Source organism: Taudactylus pleione, unplaced genomic scaffold, assembly GCF_031769625.1.
Source record: "Taudactylus pleione unplaced genomic scaffold, aTauple2 ptg000138l, whole genome shotgun sequence".
Taxonomy (NCBI): Eukaryota; Metazoa; Chordata; class Amphibia; order Anura; family Myobatrachidae; genus Taudactylus; species Taudactylus pleione.
This window is the reverse complement of record NW_028284540.1, coordinates 16,159,713-16,178,920: the sequence shown is the minus strand read 5'-3', so window position 1 is coordinate 16,178,920 and position 19,208 is coordinate 16,159,713. Positions and strand designations below refer to the sequence as shown.

The 19,208-nt window shown below is 48.2% G+C and overlaps 2 protein-coding genes across 3 annotated transcripts in view; one reads left to right on the top strand and one right to left on the bottom strand.

Annotated features, from left to right (window-relative positions):
• EAF2 (ELL associated factor 2) overlaps positions 1-15,224 on the bottom strand; it is a 51,432-nt gene extending 36,208 nt beyond the window's left edge. Inside the window, exons 1-2 of the mRNA XM_088473673.1 lie at positions 15,008-15,224; positions 1,751-1,845 (exon numbers count right to left, since the gene is read on the bottom strand). Coding sequence (XP_088329799.1) covers positions 1,751-1,845; positions 15,008-15,110 — 198 coding nt within the window. The 5' untranslated portion in view covers positions 15,111-15,224. The remainder of the gene's footprint in view (positions 1-1,750; positions 1,846-15,007) is intronic.
• A 114-nt stretch (positions 15,225-15,338) lies between these two features.
• IQCB1 (IQ motif containing B1) overlaps positions 15,339-19,208 on the top strand; it is a 93,389-nt gene continuing 89,519 nt past the window's right edge. For both annotated transcript variants that reach the window (XM_088473672.1, XM_088473671.1), the window contains exon 1: positions 15,339-15,681. In XM_088473672.1, coding sequence (XP_088329798.1) covers positions 15,437-15,681 — 245 coding nt within the window. In that variant the 5' untranslated portion in view covers positions 15,339-15,436. The remainder of the gene's footprint in view (positions 15,682-19,208) is intronic.

Sequence of the window (19,208 nt, the reverse complement as noted above, 5' to 3'; positions counted from 1 at the left end):
ACTCTCACTGTAGTAAATTTACCCCTTGGCGTCTAGTAGGACAGAAGTGCTACATATACTGACCACCAACCAGAGGCGAGGCATGTAGGGGGACCCATACTATGCACTGCCTGTGGAGATCAGCGACACACAGCCAGGAGAATGACCAAAGAACTCATGAGGAGGCGGAGCTGGAAACAGGAAGCTGTCACAGATCAAGCCAGACCACAGTGGAAAGGAGTTCAGCAGCGGGGAGGAGCCGGCTGTTAGACAGGGAAGGCTGCCTCCCTGGGCCAGCGTTTAACCCCTGGGACGCTGGAGTGTCCCGCAGAACTCCAGTCCCAAGTGGCTTAGGGCGGATGCCTGGCCACACTTGCTGTCATCCCCAGAGTGTCCCCCAACCCTGGAGGAAAAAGACTGCGTCTTGGCACGCACCACCTGACACTTACCTGCACCCCATAGCGTCCAGCCGCAGTCTAGGAATCCTCCGGGGTCCCTGCTAGTCAAGACCCCTGAGTCCCGCCGAGAGGCATGGATCAGTACCAGTGTCTCAGCACCAGCTGAGACACCACACTGGACTGTTCACGCTGACTGCACTTAGAAAAAAAAAAAAAAAAACTTTCAGCCCCACTGTAATACAGTGACCAAACTAGAAATTAGTGATCACAGCCAAGCACTACCTCGGTGGTAAGCTGTGGCTTCTTACCGGACCTCAGAGTGATCACAGACTTATTCAGTGCCATGTACCAGGTCCAGCAATGAAAGGGTCACAGTCCAGCGCTACCAGGGTAGCCTGTGGCTGCTTTTACCTGAGCCTTCTTGGTAAAGTGTCCCGACAGGGTAGAGACCCTAGATCAGCACAGCTGATTCAGTAAGCAGAGCAGGACTACGGCTCACATTAGCCTTCTAAAACTAACTAACTCCAGCTCTGCCAGAGTACTGAGTCGCCTGTGAACAGGGACTGAAGAGCTCACAATGTAAAAACAGAAAATATAGAAATAAAACAAAGCTAAAAGCAGAGAGAGAAAGTGTACCTTATTCCTATGGCACCAAAGAAAAACTGAGGTCTAGTGGAGGTGGGACTGGTTATAGGGGATAAAGGGGGGAAAAGAGTTCATATTAACTTTTTAGTGCCAACATTCTTGCACCAGCCCCTCTACCCAAAGTAATTGCCAGTGTCCCCCAGCATGGATGCAAAAGGAAATTTAACCAAATTGGAGGGAAGGGGGATTTCTTGGTAAAAATAGACAAGGCATAAAGCAGACACATATACAGCTTGAGAACACTCTCACCAATAGGTCTAAACCAGAGGATCTCAAAGAGACAACAACCGGGTAGTGAGGGATACTGTAGTCAGTGATGGGAAATGCTATACCTTGTGGACCTCCAGATGCTGCAGGAGGTGGGGTCGTAGAACATGCGTTTGCAGTACAACACACTGGTACAGCTACTCACTGCAACAGAAACTGAATAACAACTTTCAACCTTCCTTTTATACTGGGGAGGGATCTGCTCTGCACTTCACTCTAATGCCACCCAACACTGTGACATTACCCGACACGGACATGCTGCACTGACATTTGTATGCGACAGGTTAGTGCAGTGCAACTTTTTGGCCACATCACAGTGTCAGGCGGCAGGGGAATTTTGCTGAGCAATAAAGGATCACTATTCTATATGACCGATTGCTGAACTAAATGAAAAAGTATTACGGCATAAAGTGATGTATTACGGCATAAAGTGATAAGACTACTAGAGGCATAATACTCACCTCAAGATTAGGTAGTGTGATTGTCACCTGTTCTCCTTTACCAACTTCCAGGTCCCCTTCACAAGACGTATCAATGGAGGCTGGCTTGAAATCATCTATTGAATAAATAAACTATATAATTTATATGGAATAGGTGACTTTGGACAAGTGAAAAGTTTAGTTATGAATCTACCAGAAATAAAATGGTAAAGTGTGGATACATGTAAACTATTGTTTTGTAAGCAGATTCTTGCACATGAATACTGTCAGTGTTATGGGAACTAATTAGGTTATGAGACAAAACACACAAACAATTGCAATCAAGGACGGTTCATATAATATAAAAGTCTGTTCCATATTTTAATACGCTTTCATTACCCAATATGTAGATTAGACATATAGGAAGGGAAAAATATGATTAGTTTACCTTTAATGATCAATTATCATTGTCTGCAATGATTAACAATATAAGGGCCTCATCCAATTAGGAGCGAAGTGGGTCCGCAATGTTTTTGCCTCAAAAATCGCACCAGAATTTTTCATTTGAAAATCAAAAATTGGGATCCATTGTCGCAGCAAACTTGTTTTTTTGTTGTTTAAAACTAACTTTTACCAGGTATTTCATTGTTGCATAAAGTAATAGATAATAGAAGTTGTCCTTTATTAATTAAGTCAATAAATAGATCTAGCCCTTAACTGGGAGCCCATATCCCCCAGGGTTATAATGCAAGAACAACAATGATTGACTTCATTACAGAGTTTTTATACCTGCTATTACAATCTTCAGTTAACACCATCTCCCTACCCCCCCCGTACACCCACTGACATAATTCGCCTAGAAAATTCTACATCTTTCCACATTATGCAAGCATATAATGACATCTGGCATATTCAAATATAACATTCATCAGATTAAACAGTTTATTCTTGTTGCCTCCTTTGTGCTTGGCAATCACTATATTTGGTCCGTATCTTCCTCTAGCCCAGAATTATACGTAAATGGACAAGTTCTTTTACAATTCCTCAGATAAACACATTCATAGGGAGCGGTCTTTAAAGACATCTCAACTCTTCTTACTTAGTATTGCTAAGTTTTACTAAGCAAAATGGCTGTACAAAAGCCATATTGAATTGCATGAGCTGTATTCACTATAAAGCATATGTATATATGGAATTATGTAAAATATAATGTTTCTTATAAACTAAGCTTTCACAATTCCACCCTTTAGATATACACATTTTAAGTGCTATATCTTGTAACTAACATTGTGATGTAAAGTTAATCAACCTCCACCTCTTGTATGTTTTCTCTTTTGTGTGTTCTCATTTTTAAAGTAAGCATCTGAATACAGCATAGGCCAAATCTATAGATTACATAGAACCAGGATTAAGATCTCAAGAACAAACTGTCAGTATGCACCTCCCTGAGCAGGTGAAAAAGTCAAAAATATCCTTCTTATTGTTTTTTAAAGTTAATGGAAATGTTGGGACACCATGTAGTCCTCTGATACTCCCCTTCCCCAAATAATGTTAATGCACTTGGAGCGATTTAAAAAATATAATTTCACATGCCATTTTTTTACGCGATTTTCTAATAAAAAAAAAAAAAAAAAGTTAAATTATGTGGGACATGTATGTTGAGGTGTTGTACTGTTGGGAAATTAGTTCATGAACTTGCAAATTTGATTTTCTGATATTTTACAAACTTGTATGAAAACACTTTAAACACATTTTAATGTACTCCAACATACAGTATAAACTTTAATTTGCTGAAAAACAATTGCTGGCTATCATTTTCCCACCATTAATTAAAACAAAATGTGAAAATTAACTATATGATACCATTATTCAATGCTTTATAGAAGGTTGTTAGTATCCTAATCAGTGTCCTGCTATCTTAGTTGACACTTTTTTGGGGTTCAGGATGATTTAACAGTTTTTTATGCACTTTACCCAGGTCGCTTTATCTGTAAAAAAAAAAAAAAAATCTATGATGCCCGCAAATCACCATTTCTAATTGAATTGTGCATTTCTCTGGAGCAGGCATCGTGACTCGCGAGTGGTTTTTTATACGGAATGGGTTCGAAATCCCGGCAGTCGGGATGCCTGCTGTCAATATACTGACAGCAGCATCCTGATGCTCAGGATCCCGATAAAGGTCGGGTAATTATAGTAAACCTCCCACCCTTCTACCCCTAACCCTCTGTTTCTACACCCTAACACATAAGGGCCCCATACACAGTCCGATATGCACCATGCAATGGCCGATCGGATGGCCGACATATTGGGCGGACCCCACACACGGAGCGATCCGGTGGCCGACCGCCCAATATGCCGGCACCCCCCTCAGCGCTGCATGGGATCATTCGTCGATCCGCCAGATCAATTGAACATGCAGAAAGATCTGGAGGAGCGACGGACAACCCCACAGGAGCGCGCAGCAAACGATATCATGCCCACACACGGAACAATATAGCGGTCATATCTTCCAAAACTGACGGATCGGCCGCTATATCGCTCTGTGTGTGAGGGCATTAACCCTCACCCCACCCTAACCCTCCCTGTTAGTCCCTAAACCTAACCCTGCCCATTTAATACCTAAACCTAACCCACCCCCGGGGGTACATAACCCTAACGGCTAAACCTAACCCCCTTGCGGCTAAGTCCTGACCAGCCCTACTATACTTACGTTCGGCATCCCAGCTGTCGGTATTCCGCCGTCGGTATGTCACCTACTGTCTGTATTCCGGTGCTGGTCTTCTAGCTGAGTAGTGGCATTCCCGAACCGGGAATTCGTCAGCCGGGATGCCGGGTGTAGGTATATTAACTACATCCCTTTTAATATCTAGCAGCAATTCAAAATGATGTCAGGCTTGAAGATTGAATGCTTACATTTAGTGGATTTTAAAGTAACAACCAATCTGACCATTTTTTTTATCATCAATTTATAAAGAAAATATTAAATATAATATATAAAAAATTAACAGTTTTACATTTATATAAGTTGGTGCATTGGCAAAATATACAATAACTCAGACTTAGTGGGCAATTAAATTGTTTTTAATGAAGCTATTTCAATTGGTTATCCGACGGAGCAATTCAATAGTCGCGGCTACACACAAGTTGGCTCACAGCCCCCCCCCCCCCCCCCCAAGGTGGCGAGCAGAAATGTGCGTTAAGTCCTTACATTGAGCACCCAAAACAGTACTGTATACTGGTTTTGCCACTAGTTGTATGTTAAGTAGAATCTGATTAGTTGCTATGGGCAACATCTCCATTTCTAAAAACTCTCTCTTTAGTAAATATACCCCTAAGTGTTAGTTCTATGGCATAATCCTTCATAATCACTGTACGAATAAAATAATTATGATTAGAAATTGTTTAATATGATACAGTTGTTGATCAACTGAAATAATGGTGCTTCCCTAGAATTGCAGAAAAAATTAATATGCAATCAAATATTAAGAATTAATCTATGTTTTAATTATAAATGTATTATGCTATATAAAAAAAATAATAAAAGCTGTGTGTCCCGGTCTGCAATAGTATGTTGGTATAGGGTTGTTTACTTTGATAAACTAGTTTACACAGTACGCATCTAGTTTACACCAGGCACATGTCACAGACGATTGTGCTAATGTCGTAAACCACTTGATAGTAGTAGCATCTGCAAACACCAATTACAAGCAATTCGCTAATGCTGGAAACCATCATCATCCGCTACTTGCACGGAATAGGTATGAAATACAGACGGCTGAATAGTCGTCTGTTCTTTCACTGAAGCTGGAAGCTCAAGATCCTGACAGGAGGTGGTAAGTAAGGAACCTCTCCCTCCCCCCCACCCCAACCCTCACTTGGTGGTGCCTAATCCTAAAACTCCCGGGGTGGTGCCTAACCCTAACCACTCTTCAGTGTATCCTAACCCTAACACTCCCGGAGGGTGCCTAACCCGAAGTCTCCCTGGGGATGGCTAAACCTAACCTTCCCTCCCACAGCTAACGCTGACCCATTCCCTGCTTACCTTCATTCAGGATGCCGGCTGTCGGGATTTCTGGTGGGGCTAAAGATAGGCTTCGGGATTTCAACGCCTATCTTTAGTCCCGGGTCGGGATTCTGGCAGCTGGCATCCCAGCCGCCGGTAATATCACCGCATCCCACTTGCACCTGCCACTGACCACCTGAAAAGAACATAGCTTTCTAAGGGAGTTTTTAACCAGTCTACATAGGTTTACAATTGCACAAATATAACATGACTATAGTTAGCCTATTTTAGAAGGTCGCTGCCTGGTCCATCAAGGTACAATTAAAGTGGACCTTTCATGTACACTGTAGATCAGTGGTTCTCAAACTCAGTCATCAGGACTCCAAACAGTTCACGTTTTCCAGGTCACCTAGTAGGTGCACAGGTGTATTCATTACTCACTGACACATTTTAAAAGATCCACAGGTGGAGCCATTTATTTGTGACTGAGGAGACCTGGAAAGCATGCACTGTATGAGGTCCTGATGACAGAGTTTGACAACCTGTGGCATAGACTAACATTTCATGGGCTGAATCATTATTTATACCTCAATGAGGTCACTGGTTCCTATTGAATGGGTAAACTGAATTTTATGTGTACACACAAGATGGCTGTTTTCTCAGTCTGTAAATTACAGGCCAATGTACTCAAATTTTTTTTTTTTAAAAGTGCAGTATCCATGCAACAGAACAATTCACTCATCCGTCTACAAAAAACAAGAGATATGGTAAGAACTTACCTTTGTTATCTCTGTTTCTACGAAGTCCATAGGGTCCACAGGGTTGACCTTGGGGTATAGCTGGATCTGGATCCACGGGCACCACGCAGTTAAAGCTTTGCTGCTCCCAGGATGCACTTGGGTCCGTCCTCCTCTATACCCCGCCCCGGCCACAGGCACCTCAGTTGGTAAGCAGCTAAGGCCGGAGGAGGAGACTAAACAGAGAGAAGGAAGACTGGAACACACAAGAAACCATACTCACAGAAATGGGAGACGGAAAACCGGTGACCAGCCACACAGCCCATTTGAAGCCAGGTGCGTCAGGGCGGGCGCCCTGTGGACCCTATGGACTTCGTAGAAACAGAGATAACAAAGGTAAGTTCTTACCATATCTCTTGTTTTCTACTTCAGGGTCCATAGGGGGTCCACAGGGTTGACCTTGGGGATGTCCCAAAGCAGTTCAACTAAGGGCGGGGACGCTCCTGTGCTGAAAGGAGTACCCGGCGCCCAAAGGATGCATCCTGAGAGGCGAAGGTGTCAAACGCATAAAACCTCAAAAACGTCTGAATTGAAGACCAAGTAGCCGCCTTACACAGCTGAACAGCGGAGGCGCCACGTCTAGCTGCCCAAGAGGGACCCACAGAACGAGTGGAATGAGCCTTAACAGAGGCTGGCACAGGTAAACCCTCCTGCGCATAAGCCTCACAAATAACTGAACGAAGCCAACGGGCTAACGTTTGCTTGTTGGCAGGCCAACCCCTCTTGTGAAAACCGAAGAGGACAAACAAAGAATCCGACTTCCTAACCGAAGCAGTCCGGTCCACATAGATTCTAAGTGCCCGGACCACATCCAAGGAAGCCTCACCAGCAGAAAGATCAGGTGACTGAAAAGCTGGCACAACAAGTTCCTGATTAATGTGGAACTTTGAAACCACTTTGGGCAAAAACTCAGGACGCGTGCGGAGCACTGCCCTGTCCTGGTGAAAAATCAGAAAAGGAGGGCGACAGGAAAGCGCCCCCAATTCTGAAACCCTCCTGGCCGAAGCAATTGCCAGGAGAAAAATGGTCTTAAACGTCAGCCACTTGAGCTCCACCGACTCAAGCGGCTCAAAAGGAGGACCCTGCAAGACCCTCAGTACCACCGTCAAGTCCCACGGAGCCACCGGAGGCACGAAGGGAGGCTGGATCCTGAGAACACCTTGGAAAAAGGTGTAAACATCTGGCAGTGTAGCAATCCGTCGCTGAAACCACACGGACAAAGCAGACACATGAACCTTCAGAGAGGCCAGGCGTAAGCCGAGGTCCAAACCCGATTGAAGAAATTCCAAGATTCTGGAAACCCGGAACACCTGCGGATCATAGTTTCTGGATTCACACCACTGAAAATAAGTGCGCCACACCCTGTGGTAAATCCGCGCGGAAGCAGGCTTGCGTGCCCTAAGCATGGTACCAATCACTGAACTGGAGAAACCCCTAGACCTCAAGACGGCTGTCTCAAGAGCCACGCCGTCAAAGACAGCCGACCCAGATCCAGGTAAAGACAGGGCCCCTGAGACAACAGGTCCCGACGCTGAGGAAGAAGGTACGGAGCGTCGATGGAGAGGCACCTCAGATCGGAGTACCAAGGACGTCTGGGCCACGCCGGAGCCACCAGCACGAGCGTGCCGCCGTCCTGCTTGAATTTCCGCAGAACCCGAGGAAGTAAGGATATCGGAGGAAACAGATACGCCAGGTGAAACGTCCATTTCACCGACAGAGCGTCTACCAGACAGGTGCCTGCGTCTCTTGTCCTTGACCCGTAAACGGGCAACTTGTGATTGTGACGGGAGGCCATCAAGTCCAGCTCCGGCAGCCCCCACCTGTCCACGAGTAGCTGAAACACCTCTGGGTGAAGCGACCATTCCCCGGGATGCACATCGTGACGGCTGAGGAAGTCCGCCTCCCAATTGAGGACTCCGGGAATGAAGACTGCCGAGATGGCTGGAACGTGACACTCCGCCCAAGCAAGAATGCGAGACACCTCCGACATTGCTGCCCGACTGCGAGTTCCCCCTTGGTGGTTGATGTACGCCACCGTGGTGGCGTTGTCGGACTGCACCTGAACCGCCCTTCCGTGAAGAGCGGGGCCGGACGACTGCAGGGCCCTGTACACAGCCCGCAGTTCCAGGATGTTGATGGGGAGAAGTGCTTCTTCCGCGGACCAACGACCCTGAAGCGATAATGAGCCGGTCACTGCCCCCCAACCCCGAAGACTGGCATCCGTCGTGAGCAGGACCCAGTCCGGGATCCAAAAGGGGCGCCCCTCGACCAGATGCGCCGTCTGAAGCCACCAAGCCAAAGACTGCCGAACCTCCGCGGACAACACCAGCATCTGAGAGCGGATCCGGTGAGGTAACCCGTTCCATTCCGATAGAATCAGCCCCTGCAGGGGCCGGGAATGGAACTGGGCAAATTCCACCATGTCGAATGTCGACACCATGGACCCCAGAACTCTCATAGCTGAATGGACCGACAGGCGGCAACTGCTCAGGCAACTGTGTATCCGCAGCTGCAGGGAGGAGACCTTCTCTGGAGTCAGGAAAATCCGCTGCTGACGAGAATCCAGCAGGGCTCCCAAATGAGCCATCCACTGTGATGGAATCAGGGAGGACTTCTTCCAGTTTATCAACCACCCGTGTGCTTGAAGACAAGCAATGGTCAGGTGGAGATGTCGAAGAAGCACCTCCGGGGAGTTCGCCAGCAGCAGAAGATCGTCCAGGTACGGCAACAGACGTAGATCCTGACCCCGAAGGTGGGCAGCCATAACCGCCATCACCTTGGTGAACACCCTCGGAGCCGTGGAAAGGTCAAAAGGCAACGCCCGAAATTGGTAGTGATGGTTCAGGATAGCAAACCTCAGATACCGCTGATGTGCCGGTGCTATGGGCACATGGAGATAGGCGTCCTGGATATCGAGGGAGACCATATAATCCCCGGGTTCCATCGCCAGAATGATGGAACGTAACGTTTCCATCCTGAACCTGGGAACTCTGAGGTATCTGTTCAGAGACTTCAAATTCAGGATAGGGCGATGAGAACCATTGGGTTTCTGTACCAGAAACAGAGTAGAATAGTACCCCGTCCCGCGCTGAGACTGCGGAACGGGAACAATGACCCCTGCTTGTAGCAAGGATTCTATAGCTACCTGAATCTGACCAGCTTTGGTCTTGTCCAGAGAAGGACTCGTACAGAAAAACTGGTGGGGCGGCCTGAACCGAAAAGACAGGGCGTACCCCTGAGAGACTACTTCTCGAACCCAGGCATCCGTGGTGGTATTGTGCCAATACTGGGCGAATTGGAGAAGTCGGACTCCCACTCTGGGGTCCCCCAGAGAGAGGCCCGTCCCATCAGGCAGCAGGCTTATCCTCCTGCTTGGAAGAAGGGCGCCGAGCACTCCATGCCTGCTTCTTGGGCTTGGGTGCGGCCTTGGTCGCCGAATGTCTCGGGAAGGACTGGCCCTTGGCCTTACCCTGAACCCGAAAGGACCGAAAGGCAGAGCTCCCCACTTTAGCCGGCGCAGAGGCCGAAGGGAGAAAAGCCGACTTGGACTTAGCCAAAGTATCCACTATTCTGTCCAAATCCGGACAAAATAGTAAATCACCATTAAAAGGCAAGGCCTCCAGACCCTTTTTTGAATCTGCATCAGCCCTCCAGGACCTCAGCCACAGGGAGCGCCGAGCAGACACCGCTGCAGCCGACACCCTAGAAGTGAGCAGGCTGGCATCCAAAGACGCTTCCCCAATATAGGAAGCTGCATCCCGCATCTGTCCCACTAACGCTCTCTGGATATCCGGAGCCTCATCAGGAAAGGTATCCTCCAAGGCATTGACCCATGCCTCAATGGCTTTAGCCACCCAGGAGATAGCCATGGACGGGCGAGCCACCGCCCCGGAAAGAGAATAAATGGACTTTAAACAAGTCTCCACCTTCCTGTCCGTGGGATCCTTCAAAGAGGAGATAGACGGCAATGGCAGCGTCGCGCTTTTGATCAAGGGGGTAACGTGGGAATCCACCGCCGGCGGAGTTTCCCATTTCCTGCAATGAGCTTCAGGAAAAGGATAGTTCGCCGCCAACCTCTTCTGTGGATGGAACCTCTTACTAGGTAATTGCCAGGCCGCCGCCATATGATCCGATAATTGATCAGACAGGGGGAACACAGTTGAGGTCACCTTGGCCTTTTTAAAATTAGGAAACTTCGACCTAGGAGCCGGCGCATCATCCTCAACATGTAGGATAGCCCGCACCGCCCTAACTAAGGCTGGAACAATAATGGAGGACTTAGCTTCCACCTCCTGCCCCATGACATCAGAGTCAGAGTCCTCATGGATTTCTCCATCATCTGAGGACACTTCCGAGTCCGACAACTGCGCAGCTAGTGAACTCACAACCGGACGTTTAGACACCCTTGGTGGCACATCACCTTGCAACATGGACTGAAACGCCGAGGATGAAGCCGCCAGACTCTGTACGGAGCTGGATAGAACATCCACCCAAGGCGGAGGAGTCGTCGGAGCAAAACTCTGCAAAGGCACTACAGACTGACGCGTCCCTGGGGAAGACTGCACATACACAGGCAGTCCCGAGTAAGGACCCACAGTCTGGGCCCCGGGGGAAGACCGCAACATTTGTGGAACCCTCGGGGAATGGGGGATGGTGGGCTGCGGTAACGCCCTAGAAGGGACCGCTGATGGGACCGATAACCGGTCCGCAATAGATGCCAGCACCTGTGAAAACATCGCCCAAGGAGGGTCCTGTCATACAGGGGGGTTGGAGGGGCCCGGTACCAGCTGGCACCGCCCGCACAGACCATCCTGAGATAAGTCCTCCCCATCAACTCCAGCAGCACAGCGTCTGCAGGAAAATAGCACAGGAGCCACAGAGCGCTCAGTCTCCTCATCAGACATGATACCGTAAATCACAAGAAATAGGTATCACCAGAGGAATTACGGTTTTAACACCCGCGCACTCACCAGTATGCGACACAACAGCCCAGATATGGTACTGTGTAGCACACAACAGTATGTGACTGACCCCACAAATACGTGTTTTATATAAGTGAGGGTCTCAGAAAAACGCCCTTCCCCCACACACCTGCCGGGCCGTAGGAGAAGGAAAGGGATAGTTATAAGTTGACAGTAAGGAGAATAAGTCACAGACAGGCAGCACTAGCAATAGTCACATACAATGCAGAAAAGTTATACTCACTGCACCTTCCGCTACAATCAACCACCCAGATTCAGTGTCTGGGAGGGCTATAGCGCTGTGTACACTGTCCTTTTGCAGGGGAGAGGTACACAGGGGGACCGGTCCACTTGATACCGCCTGGGAGTCTGCGATGTGCCAGTAAAGATGGCCGCCGGAGACCTCAGAGGAGGAGTGGCCGAGAGATAAGAGCAGCTCAGCGACGCCAGACTCCTAGTTGAAAGGCGCGCTGAGCTGAGGAGCCACTAGACAGGGAAGGCTGCCTCCCCTGGCTAGCAATTAACCCCCGGGTTGCCGGTCCCGCTACCAGCCTGATACCCTGGTGGTCTAGCGTACACGCGGGGTATTCCTCAATTGAGGGGGAGCCCGCCGCCGCCGCTAGCGCCTCCGGTCTGTCCCCAGAGACCGGAGGCTCCTGACTGCATTGAAGTATCCGCGGCCCGCCGCACGCGGCGACCCGCGGCTTACCTGATCCCCGTCGCGTCCGGCAGCAGTCAAGGGAGTCCCCAGAGCCCGGCTAGTACAGGCTCTGGGGTCCCGCCGCGATCCCCAGAGCTGTACTGGCGTCGCGGCGCCAGCGGGAAGAAGGAGCGGCAGCGTGGACGTCCTAAAGGACAGTCTGATGCTGCCGCTCTAACAGTGTAAAAAAAGTAGAAAAAAATAAAAAATTTCTCCTTTAAAATAAAGCTTAGGGGCTGCTCCTGCAGCCCCACTGCGACAGGGTGACCCGACTCCGGCCGGGCACCAACTAAAACTGAGGTGCCTGTGGCCGGGGCGGGGTATAGAGGAGGACGGACCCAAGTGCATCCTGGGAGCAGCAAAGCTTTAACTGCGTGGTGCCCGTGGATCCAGATCCAGCTATACCCCAAGGTCAACCCTGTGGACCCCCTATGGACCCTGAAGTAGAAAAACCTAAACTATAGTATATAAAGCATGCTCTTATTACTTAACATGTGTTTCAATAAAAGTGCATTAATATGTGCCTGCCTATAGCGTGTTACCCTGAACTGTTTTGGCATCAACCTGGATTGAAGCACTCTCTACAATGAGGGTATTTTGGGGACATTCAGCAGTGTGTGCACTTCTAATTTAGCACTCCAGAAACTAAGGCCACACAGCTGTTTCCTGGCAGTAACATGTGCGGTTCTGAAAACACTGACACCTCATCTTATAGCTTCAACCAACACGGGCCAACTTCTCACAGTCAAATTCTTCATTAAGATCCCACAAAAGTCACCAATCACAACAGAAATGTAATATAGGACAGCCACCTGCAACCAGACTGCTGACAGTAACAGCACATTGTTTAGCTGGAGACCAGACAGTCCTGTATTACAAATGCTTACTTATATTACAAGTAATCTCACAGAACAGCTCAATAAAAAGCAGTGGACATTTTTTTAAGGCTGTGACTTATTTAGCACCATTTACATACACTTGGAAAACAGCAGTCTCCTGTTCCACTGTGCTTGTATGTTAACCACATACGAATGGTTACGGTGCTGCAAAAATAATTATTGAGGTTTTTAAGAAAGTCCACAAGACAAATGCACCCTCCCATCACACCTCTCTCAACTGCACTATTGGCATTCATAAATACCCCTTGGCCAGAAACACCAATGTCAGCCAGGGCCAGATTAAGGCATGGGACTTGGATTGAAAATGATCAAGGGTCTATTGTGAGAAACAGAAGAGCTGTGACCAGTGCTTCCTTCATTCTCCAGGTCACCCCTCCACCGGACAGCCCCAACCAATGCCACAGGGACCCCTGCCCCAGACAGCCCCAACCAATGCACCAGGGCCCCACCTCCCCGCTAGACAGCCCCAACTAATGCCACAGGGCCCCCAGACAGCCTCAACCAATGCCCCTGGCACCCCCATCCCCCGGACAGCCCCAACCAATATCCCGGGGACCCCCGTCCCCCTCATCTCCAGAAGGATATTAATAGATTAGAGACTGTACAAAGAAGGACAACTAAAATGGTGCAAGGTCTACACCACAAAACATACCAGGAAAGACTAAAAGATCTTAATACGTATAGTTTGGAGCAGAGAAGGGAAAGGGGGGACAGGATAGAAACGTTCAAATATATAAAGGGTTTTAACAAGGTAACGGAAGGAGAGATTCTTCAAAAGAAAGAAGTATTAAAACAGGAGGACATGTTCTGAAATTGGAGGGTAGTAGGTTCAGGGGAAATTTGAGGAAAAATTACTTCACAGAAAGGGTAGTGGACAAGTGGAATAGCCTCCCATCAGAGGTAGTAGAGGCTAAGACAGCAGAGCAATTAAACATGCATGGGAAAGATATAAGGATATCCTTCAAAAGAAGTAAGGATCAATAAAGGTTGAGGTAACAATATGTCTAAAAATGGGGCAGACTAGATGGGCCAAGTGGTTCTTATATGCCGTCAAATTCTATGTTCCAAAGGGGACCCCTCCCCCAGACAGCCCCAACCAATGCCCCAGGGCCCCTGCCCCTGGACAGCCCCAACCAATGGGAATGAGATAGATCCCCTTCTGTTTGTGTACGATGACATCATCAGCCAGTGTCCAACGTCATTCCCTACCATCCAAGTGAGCATAGAGAGGGAATATATTCCTGTTGCGACCAAAGCGAGCCACCGTGCCCGCAGCGTGGCTAGCGAAGCGAGCCCACAAGGGGCCGAATTTCTTATTTCCCTAGAAAGTGGGGGCAAAAACATCCAGTCCCGCCCTCACTCGCGTCACTTCCAGGTACAGCTACTGAAGGGGTTTTATACTCTTGCCCAACCAATGCCCAGACACCCCCATCCCCCAGACAGCGCCAACCAATGCCCCAGGCACCCCATCCCCCAGACAGCCTCAACCAATTTCCCAGAGGCCCAACCCCCCTCAGCCGGATTACCACCAACCAGTGCCCCCGTCCCCCTCACCCGGACAGCCCCATGGCCCCCCCTCACCCAGACAGCCTCAACCAATCAATACCCCAGGGCCCCCCTCCCCCAGACCAATGACATCAGGGTACAAAAACTGAAGGTGATCTATCCACTTCCTCAACCAATGCCCCAGTGCCCCCCTCCCCCAAACAATTCCCCAGGGTCCCCTCCACAACCAATGCTCCAACAGCCACAACACCCCCAAACCAGCCACAACACCCCCAAACACTACTGTGCCAATGTCCCTACAGCTTCCATAACACCCCTGGGTGGTAATAATAAAGATCAGAGACCCAGACTATTCCACCTCAGTTTACAGTATCCTCGGTGCAGGACAGACTCTGGCTGTAACCCCATAACCACGTCCTATACCCCTCCTCACATCGGATGGTGTGGAACCCGCTCCGGGGCTGCCTCTCGAAGCTCTCCCCGAGTTTCAGAACCCGCTCCTTAGTGTCAAACAGGGGACAGGCTGCACCATTCATCCTGTAACCACCGCCAGCACCGAACCTCTGCCTTCCGCCAGCAGTCAGCACCACAAGCCACCTACTGCGGGGAGGTGCCCGGGGCCGGCCGATCACTCGCTCATTGGCAGCTATACGGAGATGGGCGCGCTGATTTGCCAGTGGCTGATACGCCCACTCCGCCTGTTACTGGGCTAAGAAGCTGTATGTCAGTTATGTTTCCAGAGGTAAGTTTTCTGCAGAACCCGATACCAAGTGTGTCTCCAGCGCTGGGCGTGTGACAGTAGCACGGCGGCCATTATTACAGTTATCAGAACACTGAGATCGGCCGTAAAGACCTCGCTATAATGGTTCTCACTTTTGAGACAGGAAGATGCAATATATCAACCTCTAGTGTCTGTGTGCCTGCAATGATCCTTAACATAGCAGTGACACCAATCTCCGGGTCCCGGCGTGCACAGCGGCTGAGGCCTGTACTAAATGCTCAGTCCCGGCTAGAGTTGTGTTATTGGTTGCTAGGCGACGTCGCGAATCTGACTCGGCGACCTGTGCCACCCAGCCATACAGAGAGCGAGGGTTCGGGCGTCCTGCGGTAGGTATACGCTGAGAGGGAGGGCACGGTGTTCTGCTCCTACTTATCCCACTTGACTTTCCAGTTGAGGTTACCCGGACAGAATTAATATCTGCCTCATGTCCCGTGGTGATTGGAAGCAGGCGATGGTCCCCAGTACCCATTGTTTCCCAAACTCTGTCCTCATTACACCCCAAAGCCCCAAGTTTTCAGGATATCCATGCTTTAGCACAGGTAGGTAAATCAAAATTACCAAGGTACTAATTGTCAGCCGCATACGGACACATTTCTCTGGTCCTGGACTTCCCTGGTAAGAGGTGGGGCTGCAACGTAGTTCAAAATTCATAGGGGAGCCACACCAACTGTCATCTCACACGCTGCCAAATATCACTGGCTGGGACTCACTGGCAGTTGGTGTGACTCCCCTATTTGAATTTTGGACTGCGCTACAGCTTCACCTCTGGAGCCGCCACCAATCCTAAATTACCAGGGAAGTCCAGGACCATAGCATTGTGTCCCTCCTGGAGAGGGTCATGTTGGGAGGTATGCACCCGTGCTCATCATGGATAACCTTAAAACCTGTGCCTTGATGTCCGAGTTTGTTTGGGAAACCTTGACCCAGGTTCTGCTCACCAGGAGATCACTGCTGTTTCCCAGCTATATTATTATATGACAGTTAAGCACTGTGACTGCAGCACCTCATGTGACATACAGTATAATTGGGTAGCTCAGTGTTCTCCCCAGAAATTTTTTCCCACTGGGTGGCATCCAAAAGTAGCCGGGTGGGGGCCTTCGCAATTATGCGCGCTGGGAAAAGGGGTATCTCCGTTACCAATCCAGCCCGACATGTCTCAGGCTGCTCACCCACTGGCGCTCAGTCAAAAGTGCCAATTATGCAGTGCCCCCTGTATTTGTGCCCTTTATACAGTGCCCCCTGTAGTTTTCCCCTTTATGCATTGCCCCCTGTAGTTTAGCTTTGCCCTTATGCAGTGCCCCCTCGCTGAAGTAGTGCCGCAGACTGGTCCCTTATGTAGTGCCCCCAGGCCTAAATAGTGCCCCCAGGCTGGCCCCTTTATGCAGTGCCCCCAGACTTAAATAGTGCAACCAGACTGGTCCTGGTCCCGGCCCCAGCACTTACCTTTACTTGCTGGCCGCTCGCCGCTGCTGCTGCTGCGCGCTGACTGGATCTAACTAGATCCAGCAGGCGCGCGGGTCAGGCTCCTCACGTTCGCGGGTGACGTCATCCATCACCCGCGCACTGCATCACTGGGAACGCTGGCCTCTGAAGTGATCGGAGGCTTCTTTAGCCTCCGGTCACTTCAGAGGCCAGTGTTCCACAGAGGGGAAAAGTGCCGGGCGGCAGGCTGTTTCTGCCTGGCAATGCGCCCGCAGAAAACAGCCTGGGGAGAACACTGTAGATGCAGCCTTGTCCATTCCCGAAGCAATGTGTGAACAGTGGTAGTTTCAGTAACTGTTAAGGGATCTGTTTAACAAGTATTCCTAACCCATTCCTTTCGCCTTTTGTCTGGTGAAACTAAATGCCTATCTCCCATTTGCCAAACCACAAAGAAATCCCTGATTTCTTTTTATGCATTTATAGCACCGCTTCTTAGCACGCAATTAGCGTGGCAGGGTAAATCAACTTATTAAGGTAAAAACAAAACCAATCTGTGGATGGTTTTATGTGAACTTGCATGTCACCCATGAGAAGAAATGGCAGCAAAGAGTGAAGTCTTCCTGCTTCCTCCTCCCCTCATACATCAGCCCATGATGCCTGTGGCATCATGACGACATCTTTCGCTTGATGTGGCACAGAGCACAGTAAATCTTAGCTGGGACAGATGTTTTTTTTTTTCACTAGAACTGCCACAATCAGGTGGAAATTGGTAAATAACAGATATATCAGAATGATAATAATGGTGAAAAATGTTAAAATTCTAGCAAATTTTAAAAAAATAGACCCAAAGGTAACGGTGATATAAAGTAAGGCTGGGTACGCACGTAAAGATTTGCTGTTCAACCATCCAACTAGTTGATTGGTTGGAATGAAAATCTGGTAAGGTATGAAGGCAAGTGACAATCAGCAATTTGCTCCCAAATGCTGGAAAATGGACAAAAACTGTTGTTTGAACAAATTGTTTCGATCAAACAATTAAATAAACTTGTCTGAACGACCATTTTTATCTGTTTTCTGGCATTTAGGAGCAAATTGCTGATCATCATTTACTCCCATACGTTACCAGATTTTCATTGCAATCAACCAACTAGTTCATAGGTTCTCAAACTTGGTCCTCGGGACCCCAAACAGTGCATGTTTTGCAGGTCTCCTCACATAATCACAAGTGAAATAATTAGCTCCACCAGTTGACCTTTTAAAATGTGTCAGTGAGTAGTGAGTACACCTGTGCACCTGTTGGGTGACCTGGAAAATGTGACCGGTGTGGGGTCCTGAGGACCGAGTTTGAGAACCACTGAACTAGTTGGACAGAAAATCTTTACGTGTTTACCCAGTCTAAAGGTGCATACACACACAACGATATTTTTGAACGATTATCGTCAACGATATCTTTTATCATTTAATTGTTGGAAAAAATCGTTCACTTTCTGAGTTAAAACAATGAATGATTATCATTCATGTGCGTTCACGTTTGTAGTTCAGTCAGACTGACCAAGTCAACAATTTTCAGTAAGGGAATATGCAAAAATCGTTTGTAGTTAAAAAAAAATCGTTTGTTACATTTAGTAATTGAACGATTTTAGTAAACGATTTTCGTTCATTTTTCCCTTGAAAAAATTGACGAAAATTGTTTACTAAAATTGTTCATTTACTAAATCGTTGTGTGTGTATGTAGCTTAAGTGATACCCAGATTACTGCTACACTGGTTGGCAGAAATGCATTGGGAAGAATTTATTGGCTTTGCATTACTTTGATTTCAGAGTTAATTAACAGAAGATAAACATGGCACTCTTGACTGAAATAGGTGATGTTGTGAAGGCTGTTTATATATCCTGTATGATGGTCTATTGCACAGGTTCCCAAACGCTCTCCTCAGGACCCCAAACAGTGCATGGTTTCCAGGTCTCACAGAATCACAAGTACCGGTATATTATTTAGCTCCACCAGTGTAACTTTTAAAATGTGTCAGTGAGCAATGAATATACCTGTGCACCTACTAGGAAAACTATGGAAAACATGAACTCTGTGGGGTCCTGAGGACCGAGTTTGAGAACCTCTGGTCTACTGTTATGGTGTGCTGGTAAAGGAGGTGAAACATTGTATGTTGCCCAGTTCTGTATAAAATGTCAATAGCCACAATACTAACTTCATAAGCTAGACAGACTTAAAATGTGTAAAGTTGTGTTCAGGGTCATCTGGTATTCGTATTTCTGTTAGCAAAGTGTGATCCCCTACAGCCATGTGTAAGACCATACCGGTCCCCAACGAGTGAGTCTGGCTATGAATAAATGTGTTCATGACTAGTGTTAGCTGTGAATCTTTATGAAAGTGTGTGTGTGTGTGTGTGTGTGTGTTCGTAGTGATAAATCC